This window comes from Corvus kubaryi, unplaced genomic scaffold, assembly GCF_017639235.1.
Source record: "Corvus kubaryi isolate FWS band 111438036 unplaced genomic scaffold, C.kubaryi_AGA036_p1.0 37354, whole genome shotgun sequence".
In the NCBI taxonomy this organism is placed as follows: Eukaryota; Metazoa; Chordata; class Aves; order Passeriformes; family Corvidae; genus Corvus; species Corvus kubaryi.
Window position 1 is genome coordinate 7,358,643 of NW_024581116.1, and position 17,769 is coordinate 7,376,411.

The following is a 17,769-nucleotide window of genomic DNA, read 5'->3' on the forward strand; positions in this document are numbered from 1 at the left end:
ACTGTCATTAACTACTTGTGCACTAAGCTTCATTGGTCCAGATTATAAAAATTGTCAGAATCTTTCCTTTTTCTCCTGTTTTTCAGGAGAGGATTTAGTATCTTAAAATACTTTTAGTCATTCTAAGACCTAGAAATTGAAATGCTTTTAGATAATTTAGCCACATTGGTTTTGTAAACTGGTGAGAAAGTAAAATATTGTCCTTTATTACCACTTATAGGTTATGAATGTCTCTGTGATCAGAGGTCAGGAGAGGCTCGGCCATCTTACTAGCCCAGTAAGCTGACTGGTCCAAAAGAGAGATAAAAGAAGTGCTAATTCTTTGGCTAGTTTCACATTTCTTCAGTACAGCACTGATGACAGAAATGGATAGTCCTTATTAAAACACCCTTTGAAGGTCCTCTCATATTCTGGAAACATAATGCATGGAACAACTCCTGATTCTGCAGTTGAATACATGACGTTTGTTGGAGCAGTGGAACTCATAATCTACAGTGCTAGTTCAAAGCCAGGTTTTGGACTATACATTGAGCTTCTGTAGGTTCTGTTGTAACAAAAGTCAGGCTACGTAGACACAGTGTAATCCTTCTGTGTCCGAGTGTTTAAATTGGTGAATATTTAGGTACCCAGACAGACCAGCCTGCTTTTCAGAAGTGTGTCATTTCCATTGCTGTCTAACATACATGGGATATGTATATTATGAACTCAAGACTTCATAAAATTCATTAGGTGTCCAAACATTAGACTCAATCATTTATGTCTCCGAGACAGTATCTTGCAGATCAACTCAAAATAAATTGCACTGAGCCATTTTTAATACTTTACATTCCAGAAAGGTAAGGCTTAGACATTTGGTGTCCAGTCCAGTCCTGACTGGGCAAGTACCATCTGTTTTATGCAAGACAGCCACGTATTTGTACTTGCCACTGTTTTTACTATTTGTTGTGTTGAATATTTTAATGACTTGCATATTGAGATGTCAATAATTTAATCATCTACTAATTAATAACACCTTGTAATAATGTATGTTTTGTATTTAAAGCCCAGTCTTGAAAACCCTTTGTGGGTGATACATCATACTTAACCTTTACCTTTCTAAAAGTCTGTAGCGAAAGCCGGTCATTGGAGTTCTTTCTCTGGTCAGGGGAGAGACAGTCATCACCATGGGTTGATCTAGAAGTCTGTAGGATAAATGGATAGAGTTATGATCCAAAGATCCTTTCCATTCATTATGGATTTGATTAATAGGAGGTGACTTAATTCAGTCTGTATGCCATTTAATCATTTGGTTAGGTGAGATAAAACTGCTCTTTCTGTCACTGGCACTCTTTTCCCTGGGATTGTTGAGATGATGACTGCTCTAGTTGCCCTGCTTTTTTGCAGAGTCGTGTCTGTATTATTTTTTCTAAAAGTTTTGCTGTGTATTTACGTTATTGCCTATTTCTCTTTCTGCAGCCAACATCTTGTACATGGCAAGCCAAGAAATGATGAAGGTGGTGGAGAGAGACAGTACAACCATAAAGCAAAATTTAAAGAAGGTAACTATTTAATCCTCAGTTTTCAAAGGAAGCCCACATGCATGAGGAGATGTTATACCCATTATATTTGCACAAAACCAGAATTTCAGCAGGCTCGATTGTACTTTTTTTTTGAGTGTCATTCCATTAACTTTGGAGAAGCCACTAAAGGGGTCACTGATCCTTAAAATGTGTTGATCCACACCTTTGTAGATGTAGCATTCACTGCTATCAGGTGTACCAACCCGTCTGGTTTGTTTTCCTTGCTGGAGGAGCAGTCTGTGTTCTGGCTGAGCATGAGGTGTGGTTCCCAGTGGGGCCTGTAGTTGCCTGGGTTCTGATCACACAGACAGGTGGCCAGGCTGGAAATGAGGGGCTGATGGGCCAAATCCTCTGACTTTGCTGTTGGACAGGTCAAGAAGAACGTGTATCCTCTGTTCTGGGGTGTGTCAGTTATTATCATGGGATTCTGCAGGCTCTTTCCATGGCTTCAAAATGTGATGGAGAGGAGTCAGCAACATTATGGCTCCACTGTTTTAGACATTGGACAGTAGTGTAAGATAAATTCCTGAGGCTGGAGCTGCTGCTCTACAGGTGAATTAATTCATTTCAGGGACCTTTCTCACACTGAGCTTTCTTGGATTTATTGTTGAAAGAGATTATGTGAAGTTCTTATCTGGACTAATTGCATTTTCCCAGTCACGGTTCAGGGGTTGGCACAGGCCAGGAACTGTTCTAATTGGAGTTCTGATGTGGTCACCCTGTGGTCACCATGTTTTGGAGGCTGAGATAATTTAATAGTGTGGCCGTGGTCAGACAATTCCAGATGGCTTATGAGCCAGAAAACTGTCACATTTAATAAACTTCCATTGAGATAGCCTCTGTGTGAGTAGATAATCAGTATAACATATTATTCTACTGTGTCCCCTTCCTTCCCTTAATTTTTTTGTATCATCCCTGTCTTTTTGCTGGAAGAATGATTCCAGCACTTTGCACTGGAAGAGACTTTCCTCAGAGAATGGGGTTTTCTAGGACAGAGGTCCTAGATCTCTGCAAAATTACTCTGTGCCTTTTAAATAGAAATGGTACAAAGTTCATTTCATAAAACAGTCTTTCTTTTTGTGTCTGAAAATAGATTTATTTTTTATTTAGCCCATTTGCCTTCTCTGCACTTTGAAAGGTATGTTCATATTTTAAAGGAGTTGAAGTAGCACACATGAACAGGGATCCCTGCGGCTGGCATGCCTGGGCTTTCTCATTTTTGTTGCACAGCACTCGAAGGTCTCCTGCACTTTGTGGGGAGTCTCAGTGAGAGTGAAGGGCTCATCTTGCAGACTGCAAATACTCCCATTGTCTTAAATGAAATTTTCCATGGGTCGATCCAAAACCCAGTGAATTCAAGGAAAATGGTTGATTTTATTGACTGAATCACCCCTCCAAGTGTCAGGGAGCTGGAGGGCCTTCCTGTTCTCTGGACATGAGCCAAGGCTGACCCCACGCAGGCAGTGCCCTCTCCAAGCAGGATGCAGTCCCACAGCACCTGAGCAGAGCACAGAACAGGGTCTGTTGACTGTCCCAGACAAGGCAAAACAATGAACCAGGTCCAGCATCCCTCCAGAGAATCCAGTCAGGAGCAAAAGAGGACAGAGGCAGGAGTGGCAACAAGGCTACAATGTGGGTCCAAAGTCTACCCAGGAGGGATTGCCAGAGACATGGTGGAAGGGAAGCTGCAAGGTGGGAGCCATCCAGGTGACAAGGTGTGTACAGTGTAGGTCTGATGTCAGTCTGGGACACAGGGCTGGAGTCACTCTACAGTGTAGCTTGGGAGGCTGAGACCAAAGGCGAAAGAGGGAGCTGGAGACCCTGGAGCCCTGTGCAGGGAGCATGGGCTGGGGGCTAGGTAAGGCTGGGGAGGGCTGTCAGTGCCCTGAAGGGTGGGACTGCAGGTCCCTGTGGTGGTCAGGGTACAAACTGAAGAGTGCAGGAGCAGGAGTCCAGGTGCTTGTGGAAATGTTAATCACAAGCACACCTGCCTGAAGTTAAGCATAAGGGCTTTGTTGGATGGGACAGTGGTGGTGACAATCAGCTGCAGCTCCGGTGACTTCAGGTGGTCTGTCAGATGCTTCACATTACAAAAAATCTGATTTCTTGTACTGAGTGAAGGCCCATAGCCAACAGTAAGAGTTTGCAGGTGTACTAGTCTGCTCCATCTGTGCTTTTGTTGACTCTGTCAATCTAAGCATAGCCTTGGCAGGCAGGAGCTGTTTTAAACCTGTGCTAGCTTTGTTTTATTGATTCTTCTATGTCCTCATGCATGTGTGGCAAACATACTCAAGAAAACAAAAAGTTAAAGCAAGCCTACAAGAATTGGCAAACTGAAGAAAAAACTGGTCTAAAAATGAAGCTAAATGCTTCTCTTTTTTCATCTTCTAGTAATTTCTGGGAATGTAAGAATTAAGGGAAAAATTTTCAGTTTGGCATCATGTTAAATTTGAAGAGTATTGACAATAAAAATGGGCTTAACTTATAAAGGTTGGAAGTTTATAAAAACAGGAACTATAGTCCAAGTTGCTATAGAGCTGGCAAGCTGTTGCTTCAAAAAATTTATACTGTTTAGTAGTCGCTGTGATCATATGGTAAAAGCCAATCTTAACACCTGACTTTGCCAGCTGCTGTGGAATAGAAAAGTTATTTCTGGATGTTATTTGCATTCTGTGATCTGAACGAAGAGACACAAAATTATTCCAATCTTTCCATGTCCAGGTTTAACTATAATTAATACTAGCTAGGGACCAGGAGAAATTTTATCACCAGACTTCAGATTCTTAGTCTAACAAAGTTAGTTGCTTGGATTTATGTTGAAAGAATGGGATCTGGAATATTGTTTGGATAATTAAGTGAGGTTTTTCACTTAAACTCTTTTAAAGTCAGAAGTTGTGCACATTAAATAGCAGTGGAACTTTATGAGGAGGATGGAGACCTGTCTTCTAACAAACTAATATAAGTAATATATGATAGAGCTTTTGAAATATTGTGTAAAACTATTTGTCCAGATCAAGCAGTACATGAATGTACAGGAATTTGAGCTTCTTACGGCAATGACATGGGGGGTTGTGATAAACCAGAAACACCAAACAAATAAGGTAAGGGATACTGATAAAAGATTTCCTCAGCTCTGGAGGTTAATTATTAGCTGATCATGTCTAAGGCAGCTGAGCTACCTACGTTCTTTCACTCTCATAACACCAACTCCCTTTCCTAACAGAAGCTGGAGGCAGAGATGAACTACTGAACTAGAGGAAGTTTATTGTAATTCCTGCACAAAAGGAAGTGGGTGTAATTCCATGTTCTTAAAAGATGGATCAGCACTGAGCATCATGGAGCTTTTACGAATAGAATAAGAAGAAATTTAAAAGGCACAGGAAAATGGATGTGTTGGGCATTCACTAGCATGCCTGGAATGGACAGTGTTATTTCCTTAGAGAGATTCTCTATAGCACTTAACTTCTTAAGTTTGTGTCATGACCCATTCACTGTTCTCTTTTAAGATTTAGCCTTATTGACTCTTTTTCTGTCAAGTAAGCTTATAAACCTGTTAAAATAAATATAACCTTATATAAATCAAGGAGATAATTGCACGAAAGGGTAGAACTAGGGGGCTTACAGAGGAAATTGTCTTTTTAAATAATCACCCCTCAGATTTTATATTTATTGAGAAATACATCTGGTTCATTACTCTGTGTGTAATACACAGTAGTCCTATTTTGAAATGTAGGATCTGCTCCAAAGCCCTTTTAAATCCATTGAAGAGCTTCCACAGGCTTCAGGAATTCTTGAATCAGTGAATTTTCTGTAGTGGTTCGTAATTTTTTAAGATCATAAACCATCTCTTCCAACTGCAAATCAGGATTCTTTTGGTTAGCATGTTAAACCAAAAAACGTTGATATGCTCCTTGAGTTTTTTGCCAGTGGTCTGGTGTAGCAGTTGCATTGATCACATAAGGCAAAAGACAGGAAACATCTGAAGAAAAGATACAAAGATGAAAAAACTAACCTGTTGTCTGAGAAGAAAGATATAAACTGGAAGTTTATGGATGTATTAACCTATTTTCACTTAAACCATGGAAGTCTGTGTTGTAGGTGGCTTATAACCACTCATTTTGTAGATGTGTAGGTGGGGAAGAAATTCAGTTTTGAAAAAATTAAATTAATGAAGTGAATGTTTACTACTTCTTGCATTTAGAATTTAAAGCAGTGCGAGTTTGTATCACACCAATGATACCGTAATGTGTTCTCCAAGAGTAACAATTAAATACTGGCATGCAGAGATTTAGAATACAAGCTGAAGAATGAAGTATTTCCTTTCCACAGAGAAGTGCTAGGTTTTTCTTTTGCAAAATTGTCCTTGCTACAGAAATTTTTTAAAACTAAGCAACCAAGAACTATTTTGACCCCTGAAGCAGCTGTTTTCATGTTGCCCAGTGTTTTTGTTTGAGTCTCTGTAGACATCCATGGGGGTTTGTAATTATTCCCAGTGAGAGGAGCATGATCTGAAGATACGTGCTTAAAAGAATTCTACAAATATTTTGCCTGCCCACAGCCTGAGTTAGGTGCTTGCCTACATTTGTGAAAAACCTTCCAAGCACTCTTTCTGAATAGGTGCAAAGTGTTCTCTTGAGCCAAGAACACCTCTTTTTTTGGCTGGTCTCACATCCTTTTTGGCCTACGTTCCCTGGAGGTGCAGAGTCGAAGCCAGGGAAGTTGCACATGTGCTTGGGGATTTTGGTGCCTGTGTCATTTAACCACAAGAACAACCTTCTCTTTGAAGCGCCCAGAATGCCTAATCAGGGATCAGCAGCTTCTCTCCTCGGTGGAAAAGGATCCCAGTGAGCATTTAAAAAAGTCAGTTAGCACAATATCCTTACTCTGTAACTGAGTGCCTGTTACCATCATTTGTGCTGTGTGGTATTCTAGTGTGGTATTCTTGATGACAAGAATTTCCAAAATGTTTGGGGTGGGTATAAGGTGTGTGCTGCACACAATGAGCAAAGACAGCGATATTTCCCCAGCCTTCTGAAGAATATTTAAAAGTTACCACTGACCCCTTACTACCCCTTTATTTCTTACCTCCTACTGTGCACACCACTGGGGAACATTGCCATTTACAGCCAGATGCTGATCCTGCTGTTGCAAGAGCAATTTGATTGATTTACCTTAGATAACATCCCACTGAATGTAGATAGTGTCAGGCTGATACTCAGAGGGAAAAACTATTTGCAGTAAATATGGTTGGAAGAATCTGTCCCAGCAGTTGTATTGCTTAAATAGTGGTTTCAGGTCTGTTTGTTTTTATTTTGGTATTTATACAGACTTGACTTCTGAAATACTCATGTTCCTGACACATCTAAATATATACCCTTGAAATGCTTTTAAGTCTTTAAAAGTAACATAGATAATCTAAATAAGTTAATCACTCTGATTTGTTGATAAATCCTGTGCATCCTTTTTAAAAGCACAGTTTTACTTTGCATTGAGTTTGACCCATCATTATCTGTGAGAAAGTGGAAATGAAAGTGGCCTCTCTTGATCTCATGGGTCTTTGTGCGGAGCAGTCGGTGGCACTGCTAACGCACTGCAGCAGAGTTAAAGAGAAGCCCTTTTCCCTTTGTCGATTTACCAAGTTTCAGCACCAATAAAGGCATGAAAACTGTGTAGATCACTTACTGGACACTGGGGAGAGCAGTAACATACCTGGAATCATATGCCAAGTTAGCCACTACATCAGGCCCTGTCTAAGGGTTTGCATCCTAGTTTCTTTGATAGTAAAATGTTTCTCCACCTCCTTTACAGCCAGGGAAGCTGGTTTTGGTTTTTATTTATACTGGTTTAACAGAAGTGGCCACCATCTTTGTGTTAAATAAACTCTCCACAAGCTCTTGAACTACCCATTACAGCATAGCTACAAGTCCTACAGATCAGTATTTCAAAAGAGCATCGTGTACCCCAGATTGTCAACTGCCTCTTCTCAAAACACTCCAACTGGAAACCTTTGGCTTCACACTGCCCTTGCACAGTTGAGAAAACCCAGTTCTGGTAAAACAAGCTGAGAACAAGTTCCCAGGACCTTACCATCAAACTGGCTGATCTCAACCATGGCAGGATCATGAGGGAGAGAGACGGTATCTCAGAGAACCATATCCCATAGCATTTAGGGCTTCCTAGGGCAATGCCAGCTCTTTGAATTCCCAGAAGCTAAAGTACAACTGAAGCAAATAAAAAAGAAGTATGTCCCAAATCAGTCTGTTCCCATGTCATTTATCCTATTCTTTTGGCAGGGTAAGGTGAGACACTTCCATAATTCCATATTCCATTCCAATAATTTCAAAATTAGTTCTGGGATAATGCCTTTTAAACGAGTTTTCATCCAAGAACAAATGAAACTACTCACTGGTTACTGCCGAGAGAAGCTGCTGTGGCAGCCAGTGAATTCATGTGGGAGTAATACTGATAAAATGTGAGTGTATCAGAGACAAGGATTTCAGCAAGGACACTGTTTATTGCACGTGTGCTGCTCCTTTATATCCACAGAGATCAGTCCTTCACTCTTGGTCATCACTGGAGTGGTGCCTGCCCGTGGAGTAAGATCCTAAAGTTTTTATAACATGTACCAAATTCCAGAGAGATAGAAAAAATTCAATTAATATATTTTCACTTTTTTGATTTGCTTTTCAGTGCTGGCTAATGTCAGTTACAGAAGAGGCAGAAAAGAAATCTCTCTGTAATTTTTACTTCTGTAAACTGTCATACATGCTGTAACAAGTGCCAATGGAGTCAACTGCAGGAAATCTTTATTATTTTCTTAGAAACTCTTTAAAATGTAAACATCCTGTTGATACAAATCTCAGATTCTTCTGATGTTTACTTAGCAGCTGCCATCATTGTGCAGTGTCAGAGTACACATACCATATTACAGGGTATGAGGCTGACAGAGCCCTATTTGCACTTGTGTTTTATTTTACAGAAGCTAAGGCTGAAAATACTTCTGAGCCATTTAATGGTAAATCATCTTCTAAGAATACTGCTGTTTTTTTAAAGCTATTTGAAATTTAGAAATTGCATAAGTATTTCAAATGCAGCATTGAAATGGCTGGCAAAGACAGCCCATGTCCCCTTCACTCTGCCCTCAACATCAGATCCTGAAAGAGGACATGTTTTAGTCACTCATAGCAAGCAGGATATTGCATCAGGAGTCATAAAGTCCTTGTCATGTCCAGTGGTAGCTGCCATTTCCCTTCTGAGTCAGGAATACCTGGAAGTCTCACCATTCAATATTGCAAAAGACTAAAAGATAATCCTCTCACCCTCATGGCAGAAAAGTTTAAAAAAATGCAAATACTGGAAAGTTTAAGCCCAGAGGAAAATTAGAAAGAACTTCCTATTTATTGTTTTGCAAATCTGTTTATTTTTAGCTAGTCTAATTATTTGGGGGACCTGACTCATCATTTCTGAATGCTTAGATTGGCAGCAGTTTTCCATTGCTGGTGCAGTGGTTGTGCTGACTCAGGATGTCTTTGCAGCCATCCACCATCCACAGGAAAATATGCACTTTACAGATCCATGCAAGCCATTCAGTGCATGCCAGTGTTCCCTGCATTAATGGAGATCCCATGTGCCTCTGGCTACACATGGTTATAATTTGTTAATTATTCCTGCCTGCCTGCTGCAACAGCAAAGCTCCTGATGTTAAAATGAAGATGAGGAGATGGATTCTGGAAACTTTGCCTTAAATATATCTAAAATTATTTTGTTTAAATACATTAGGAAAGAGGGTGACATTTTAAAGTCATTTATTTTGTGTCTGTGTGTGACACAGGCAAAGAGCAGAGACATTTTGTCATTCAGAAGGAGATCCTCAATTTCACAAATGACAGTCAAGTAGCTGTCTGTTTTCCTAGGCCCTGTACCAGCATCTGGATCACTAAAAATTTACACCTTCATTGCAGTCTTGCTCTTTCTCATAATCCAGTAATAAGGAAGCATTTTGAAAACAATCCTGCAGTTAAGAAACACTTCTGTTAAAGTTTTGGATGTGCAAGCATGGGCACCTGGACAGAATGCACACACACCAGCACATGCACAGGAAATAAGCAGACAAAATAACTGCAGCATCAAATCAAGCTCCCCAAGTCTCCTGTTTAAAAACTGTTCTTAGTTGGTTATAACAGACCCAAACCTTAGTTGCATATATGACACAAGTGCCTGTCCTACCTTGAATGGGTTTATTTCAATCCAAAGGGTTCTACAATGTCTACAGATAAAGCTCAGGGGAAAATGCATTGTTTTCTCATGGTAACAGTTCCTAGCTTGGAGAAGGAAGCTTCTGATTCCAGTGTAGAGGAGACACATGCTGAGCTAGTAAAGAGGGGAACTAGTGAGGGAGCAGTAAACAGAGAGTAGGAGGAGTCAGGAAGAACCAAAGGCTCTGTTTGTTTGGCCAGAGGAAGGCTTCTGGTGCTATATGAGGTGGTGGATTGGAGCTAACCAAGCAAGGCCATCTTTCCTGAATGTGTGATGGAAATTGGGATGCCTGGTACACATGTAAACACCACGATACAGTGACCTGTACTTAGATGTTTTTGTGCTGAACTGAACTCAACCCTGATGCTAGGAACAGCTGATAGTCTGAGAGGTGCTTGAGGAGCAGCACTGGGAGTAGAGGCTCTAGAAAAAACAACTAGGGTTGGAATTGGGACACAGAATGAGATGGAGGACCCAGGAGACTAAAATTTGGGCTTTGCAGAGCAAGAATGTGGGACTAGAAGTAGTAGAAATTGGAATTGATGAGGTAGAGAGAAAAGAGCTGAAATAAAGAACCAAAGGGGGTGTAGAGCAGTCTTGAGACCAGAAAGGGACAAGACAAAAGAAGTCATACCTGTAAAGAGTGGACAAGTAACTGGACAAGTAGTTCGTAAATGTCCTGCCCTTTTCTGCTTGGAATGGAACCTGAATTTCAAAAATCTTACTGCTCCTGTTCTCAGCAGATGCCAGTGACTATGTTTACCTTAAGAACAGAAGCAGCACAATAGAAGAGAATTTGTAGACATGGATAGTAAGTGGTGAGGACCTGGTGTTCCCAGTGGAGGCACCTGAGAGGGTTATTACTTTAGCCAACAGTTGTCTGGTCCCATGGACTGAGTGTCCATTGGTGACTGGAGCTTGTTAAGTGTGATCCTGAAGGGCATCTTTGCTTTAGTTTCAGTTGGAAGAGCTCCATGTGGTCCAAAGTATGGTAACCAAAGTATGTGAACCAAAGTATGTTAAATATGGACAAAAACACCCCATAGATTCAAAATAAATCATTAATTTCTGTGCTGGATGCCTCCAATGTGACACCAGCAGAAAGGTGTCCCATGGTCCTCTGGCCAGAAGCTGACAGTGCTGCTTCTTTCAATTATGCCATGACCTTAAGGAACAGAGGCCTAAAGCAGCAAATCTAGAGGTGTTGACACTGTTGGCAGTACACGTAGGTGCTACATGTGAAATACCTGGGGTTTGGTTGACCTCCTCAAAGCCCAGCAGACTGTACACACAAGTTCTGCTAAAACCAGTTGATGTTGCATTACCAAACATTTCACAGTTGGGGAGGAATGACCTCAATTCAGACACTTTTGTGTAAGCATTCAGCACTGATCTTTCATTAAAACATCCCTTTTCCTTTTTCTTCTTTCACTAACCAAAAGACCTGTGTAACGAAGGAGACAGCAGGATGCAGAACTCCTACCTCACCTGTGGCAGAAGGGGTAAAATGCCTATTGAAATATGAGTAAATAAGTTCATGGTAAAGGCACCTAAACTTTAAAGAGAATGGTGTCTTGGTGAAGTCATCAATATTTTTCATATGTGGTCACAGTTCTCACGTTTCTGAATATCTCATTTAAGACCTTGAAATGTATAATACGGATAGATAAACAGTGTTTCAGAACACCTGCAAGTGTGGTCCAGGAGTGCTTTGAGTATAGTCAATACTGTGTAATGCTGCACACGCTGGAAAACCAGCTTGAGATACTTCACTCTACACTGCGTGCTTTCAAATTAATAAATGTAGTTTGACATTAATTTCTGTGCTTCCCACCTGCAAAATGGAGATAAAACTGGCCACTAAGGTGTTGCAAAACTAAATTAATAAATGTGAGCATGCAAATCCTGTAGTGGTGCATGCCAGAGGAATGCAGAGCATAAAGAAAATAAATCCTGTCTGTAAACTGTGAAGTATGTAGTAAATAAATCCTCAGACCGCACACAGAATTTAAAACGAGAAATACTATCAAATAGCAGCTCATCAGCTGAATGTCATCCTGTCAGTGGATTGAGAGAGTCAAGGATCCTTTGGATCATGCAGTGAAAGATTAAATTGTAATGCAAATATACCAGGGGCCAGCTAAGAATGCACATAAATCGTCTGTTTAGGCATTTTCAAATCTGTGAGTTCTCAAGTTTACAACCGTACCTGGAGAACAGCCCATTTCACAGTCCATGCAGACTAAGCCAAGTATTTTATCCACCTTTGTAAGTGTAAATGGCTTTTCATCTTTTTCTAAATGATCATGTGATGAGACTCTAAGACTTGCCTTTCAAAAAATCCAACCATTTCAAGGACTACTCCATTAAACTGGGGTCGCTCCATTGCTTTTTTCCCCCCTTCAGTTTCATAATCTTTATTTCTGTATCTGTTGGTAATGGAGCCCAGGGTTAAACATAATTTGGTTAGATGTTTCGCTTCCAAAAGGCCTGAATGCATCTGGACATTTTACATTGGCTTTTCTGAAGAACTTTTGCTAGTATGACATCTTGTGATTGATGAATTGAAGGCAAGATCAAAAGAAATTTTCTGCTAGAGCAAACAACACACCTTGTTTTCAGCAAGTAGTGAGTGACAAAGGAAACCAATAATGTCTGTTAACATGGGATGGTTTCTATTCTATGTTTTGCACATAAATAGAAGTATAGCTGGGGTTGGTGTCTGTGCAACTGAGATACTGTATTTTGGGTACAGCCAATAGTCAATAATGTACAAGATGTGGCAAATTTCAGCAAGAGAAAAGTGAGTTAGACAAAACCTTGTAATAGTTTGTGAAATGCAGTCTGGGCTCTTAGCCCACCTCTACCCCAGTGGGTCCATTTATTTATATTCCACATGGCTACAAAAATGATGGAATTGAAGATATTTTTGATGAAAGGAAAACTTCTTGTCCCCTAATTTATGTTAGCATTGCTCAGTTATTCACTGAAGTACAGAAATGAAATATGAAACAAATGCGAATAATGGAATTGGGCCAAGCTGTGTGTGTGATGTGTTGAGCAATCAGCATCGTTCTGGTACCTGCATTCAAACATTTTAGTATGAAGAGTGCTCATCATTAATCTTGTTCTTGTTCAGTCTGAAATCCATAGGTTTCTCCCAGACAAGTCCTTTCCCCTCATATACTTAACAGAAATTGAAAAGCATAGCTATAGCATGCAAAGTCAAGATGAAAATGGGGAGAAATGATGACTTGGGGAAATGTGACCTTCACTGTTTCTAACAGAGAGAAAAGACACTTCCCTGAATATGGTATTTGCCTAGAATTTAGGACTTTTGTGTTTAGGTGGGCTCTACGGCAGGTAGCACCTGCTTCATGTATGTCATCAGCCAAGGTTATATTGGGCAAGATCAAATCAAAATGGACTTCTGCAGAATTTTAGTTCCATGTTACAACCTAGAAGAAAGTTCATTGATCTCTGGGAGGTGCCTGCGCTCCACACAGGCAGAACTTCACAAGGATAAGGTAGAGAGTTGGGGCTGTTCAGCCTGGAGAAGGAAAGGCTCCAGGGAGACTTTACAGCACCTTCCAGTACCTAAAGGGGGCCTGTAAGAAAAATGGGACAAAATTTTTAACAAGGCCTGTTGCAATAGGACAAGGGGCAATGGTTTTAAACTGAAAGAGGATCAATTCAGACTATAAGGAGGAAGTGTTTCTACAATGAGGGTGATGAGACGCTGGCACAGGTTGCCCAGCGAGGTGGTGGATGTCCCATCCCTGAAAACATTTAAGGTCAGGTTGGATGGGGCTTTGAGCAACCTGATACAGGTGAAGATGTCCCTGGTCACTGCTTTTTTTAAATAGCTGGAAAGCTAACACAAAAAACTTGTAACAGTTATGGAAAACAGCTGGACTGCTTAGGGGGAGGCTCCATGGACAACTTGATTATTTGAGCCATAGTAAGAAATTTCTTAAGTCAGCCAGGCTTTCATCAGCAGATCTCTGTTTTCAGAGTTAAGCCTGTATTGTGTTCCACAGTTTTGCAGTTGGGGAAACTGAGTCACAGAGCATTTAATTGTCTTCATCATACCTGCAGACCTGGAAACAACCAAGAAGTACCAATCTGCTCTTCCTCACAGTATATGTCAGCACCTGATGCATTGCTTATTTCCAAATGATTATATTGGTTACTCCCTCAGTAACTTTCCACACTGATTATTTGATATGCTTTGCTTTCTAGCTGATTTTTTACTATGGAACTGGAGACAGCTGGTGTCCACAGCACTACTACGATGAGATCAAAATGGATTTTCCAGACGGGGACATTCGGCTCTGTGAGAAGGGGCTCCGCCACGCCTTCGTGCTCGATGCCAGCAAGGAGATGGCTGCCATGATCACAGACTGGCTACAGGACGATCTGACCAAATTATAAACACTAATTCAGTGATTAACAAGAAAATGATGTAATTATTTTGTGAACGTGTAATTATTTTGTGAGAGAGTCTGTCTTTTTTTTTTTCTGTTTACTATAGATTATGGCTTGTTTTCTATTGAGATGTTTTGGCGAAGGTTAAAGAGAGACTGGCTGGTCCAAAGTATAGTTTTATTGACTCAGTGCTTATGTAGTTTCATCCTGAGTCTTCAGGACTCTGTAAGACTTGGCAAAGGGTGGAATATTTATTGTCTGCTGGTGCTGTAGACAATGCTGATACAACTGTACCTGAGCTACTACCACCTTACTCACTGCTGGAGAAGTGTCGGGATGAGGGTGGATCCTGGCCATGGATCCTGGAATGCTGTGAAAGGCCTGGCCCTCTCCTTGTGTCTCACCCATCTGTGTAAGCCAGGTGCATGGCAGCCAGAACAGCCCAAGGCCCTGGACAACCCTGATGTTGTCTCCTCTGGATCAGAGAGGGTTGGTCAGGCTGAGTTCAGGATGAGTTCAGGATGAGTTTTGGGGAGATGTGTAGATCAGGTGTACAGTTTCTCCAAGTCTCACCAGGGGTTTGGGGCACTGCCAGGACTCCATAGGGTATTAGAAATGCTGTAAGGTATCTGTGGCTGCTCAGCAAGGGAATACATAAGGATCTCTTGCCTGGAACATGGCCAAGTGTTTCATTTTTCAGTTGACTGTAGAGAAGGGAAAGTACACTGGTCAAAAATGCCAGTATTTAAAGGTTAAAATGGATTGCAGAATCCATGTATAACAACTTCTAGGTGGCCTAGCTCTCCTAATGAAGTCCATGAGAACAGTGCTTGCTCAGCAACTTTAAAGAATTAAACCACTTTTGATGCATGTCTAAATTTCAGTTCTTTGCTCTAAGGACTGAAGTATGAAATTTTCTGCCAAGCCACAAATTAGATAAGTTCACCATCAGAAAACATCTGTTACTGTGCCACGCCTGCACCCATGACATGGCATGAACGTTACTATTGAGAACCAGACCCTTGCATGGTGCTGACAAGTTCACTGTTCCTCACATTTGGTGAACCCTCTCCTTTACAGATGGAAAAAAATAGAAAAAAGCATCCTACCAGTTGTGATAACAAAAGAAGTTACAGAGAATAGCTAGAAATGAAAATATTGCAAGTAAGGGGAACAAAGCCAAGTGTAATCAGGAAAAGCTTTCTAGCCATGAACCTGTGAAATAGTCTCCCTGTGGAGTTCAGAGAGACATTTATAAATAAGCAAAACACTACAGAGTATAGTCAGGCGAGGTCCTGCCCTTGCAAACAGATGAATTTAGATGATGCATTGACTATCTAACTTACATGATTTATTACCAGTTTTGATACGGGTGAGAATGGTATTGGAGAATGTTCTCTGTGATGCAGGAAGATCAATTAATTGCTTCATTTTCTTACACTATTATACACACCCCTTCCACTGCTCTCTAACCCCCCCCTTGAACCTTTCACTAGTATTTAGAGCAACTTGTAATAGAGTTCAGTTCCTGGAAATTTTGGACTAGTTTTCAAACCTGTAGACTGATAGTGGATTTAAGTGACCTTCTTTGTATCAGAAACTGGTTCAGCTTTTGAGACTAGCCAGTGGATTTTCCAATTACACTGCCATGTAATGAAATGGCACTGATGAGTGGGGCAGGAATGTTGGGACCACAGTTTCAGCAGCGTGGGGAGGAACCAGACACGTTCAAAGTGAGGGCTGCCCATGCAACTGATTCTGCTCATTGGAGAGTCACAGGACTTTCCTTCTTTCTACAGGTCCATTTTCAGTCACGATCAAAACAATCCTTGAGCTCACTTTAGAAGTCCATAGCTGTGTGTGTCTGTGTGTGCTTGAATAGCCCCCAGATGCTGGCATCATCCCAGCTGGGTGGCCTTGTGGCAGATGCTCCCTGCGTCCGTAGGCTGAGGTGCTCCCTGGGGCAGAGACGGGGAGGACGTGCACATACATGGAGATACATTAGTGTACACATACCTGTACATGTGCACCTGTTTGTGTGTCAGCAGCATAAAAACTGCAGTTCACTTGGTTGTTTTGGTTTGCACATTGATCTGGTTGAACAAAACATTTGTTCTTCAAAGTATGTGGAATCAGGGAATCAGCAAAGACTCAGTTTGTGGGAGTTCAGCTGTTGTAGTGGATCTCCTGAGACCTGAAGAAGTCTTGTATTAACCAAAGATGAAAAGCAATTATTACAGCCTGGAAACTGAAGCACCTATGACAAGCAGTTGTTTACAGTGCATTATTCGTATACTTTGTATGAGAAATTAATTTAGCAATACTTGTACTTGACTTGTGTATGCCTTTTATACAAATGTTAATCCATTATACTAAATCCTAACTGCATTAAGACCTAAACTGAGATTAGGTCTGGTCAGTGATGACCAGATCTACTGCAGAAGAATGCCTTACAATTTTCTTAAAAATAATTTTCTCTAGAATTACCAAAACCATATTGATTCAATTGCTACCTTCCTCCTAGAAGCTGTTACTGTAAGGCTAAGATCTGAAAATTTGCTACTCTATTCATTGCTAAAACACGCGGGCCTAGTTTCCACAGCTGTATTTCCTGAGAGGAGCAGATCCCACACAGTGAGAATCCAGCTCCTCAGAAGCCCATGGTGTTCATTGTCACCCCAGGCAAAGAGTGTCAGAAGTGCTTGTGGTCCAAATGTGCCAATTTACCATGAAAACACAGTGTGGTCTTGCCTATTTTAGACTATTTAAGAATTCTTGGAAAACTTATCACAAATATATTGACTGTATGCTGTAGCACCTACTCACTGTCATTCACATCTGTGCTTGATTCTCACCACACGAGTAACCCTGCTAGTGCAGTGACTTTGACTCATGTGCAAGTGTTTTGCTAGATCGATACCTTTTATTAAAAGTACACAACTCCAGTAACAAAAATAAATTTATGGTAAAATGTAACTTGATTCTTTGTTTTGGTAACTTGTTTAGTCCTAGTTCACCTCCTTTATTACTTCATGCATACAAAATTTACAAAAATACTTGCCAAACCCCAAATTTCACATGCAATGCAGACATCTGCCAAGTGCACAGAAAATCCGTGGGTGGTAGGCACCTGACTCGCTTAAGCATTTTTATCCAGAGCCCCTCCAAAATAATCAATCAGTTTCCCCTTGCTGCCTCCAGCTCCGTGTTTGCTGCTCTGAATGAGCTATGGAGTGTGTGGATCAGTGAGGTTTGTCCCTTCAGGAAGCTGGATGAGTGCTTGCCCAGTGTTTATGGTGAAGAATTTGGAGTTGGACTCCAAGCTAAACACCAGATTCTTGACTCACGGAGACAGATTGCATACATGAGCCACGGCAGATAATCTCTTCTCTGCAGCTGAGGTCATTTATGTATTTATTTTACAAAAAATGGGTTTATACATCTATCCACTCCCCATCCCTTTCTTTGGTCTAGCTAATTGCCAGCAAAGACTTTAAACAAGATGTTCAATGTTATCATTTTAAAG

The 17,769-nt window shown here is 40.9% G+C and overlaps 1 protein-coding gene across 2 annotated transcripts in view; it reads left to right on the forward strand.

Moving 5' to 3' along the window:
• LDAH (lipid droplet associated hydrolase) overlaps positions 1-17,219 on the forward strand; it is a 113,886-nt gene extending 96,667 nt beyond the window's left edge. For both annotated transcript variants that reach the window (XM_042032882.1, XM_042032881.1), the window contains 2 exons: positions 1,456-1,538; positions 14,058-17,219. In XM_042032882.1, coding sequence (XP_041888816.1) covers positions 1,456-1,538; positions 14,058-14,249 — 275 coding nt within the window. In that variant the 3' untranslated portion in view covers positions 14,250-17,219. The remainder of the gene's footprint in view (positions 1-1,455; positions 1,539-14,057) is intronic.
• The last annotated feature ends 550 nt before the right edge of the window (positions 17,220-17,769 follow it).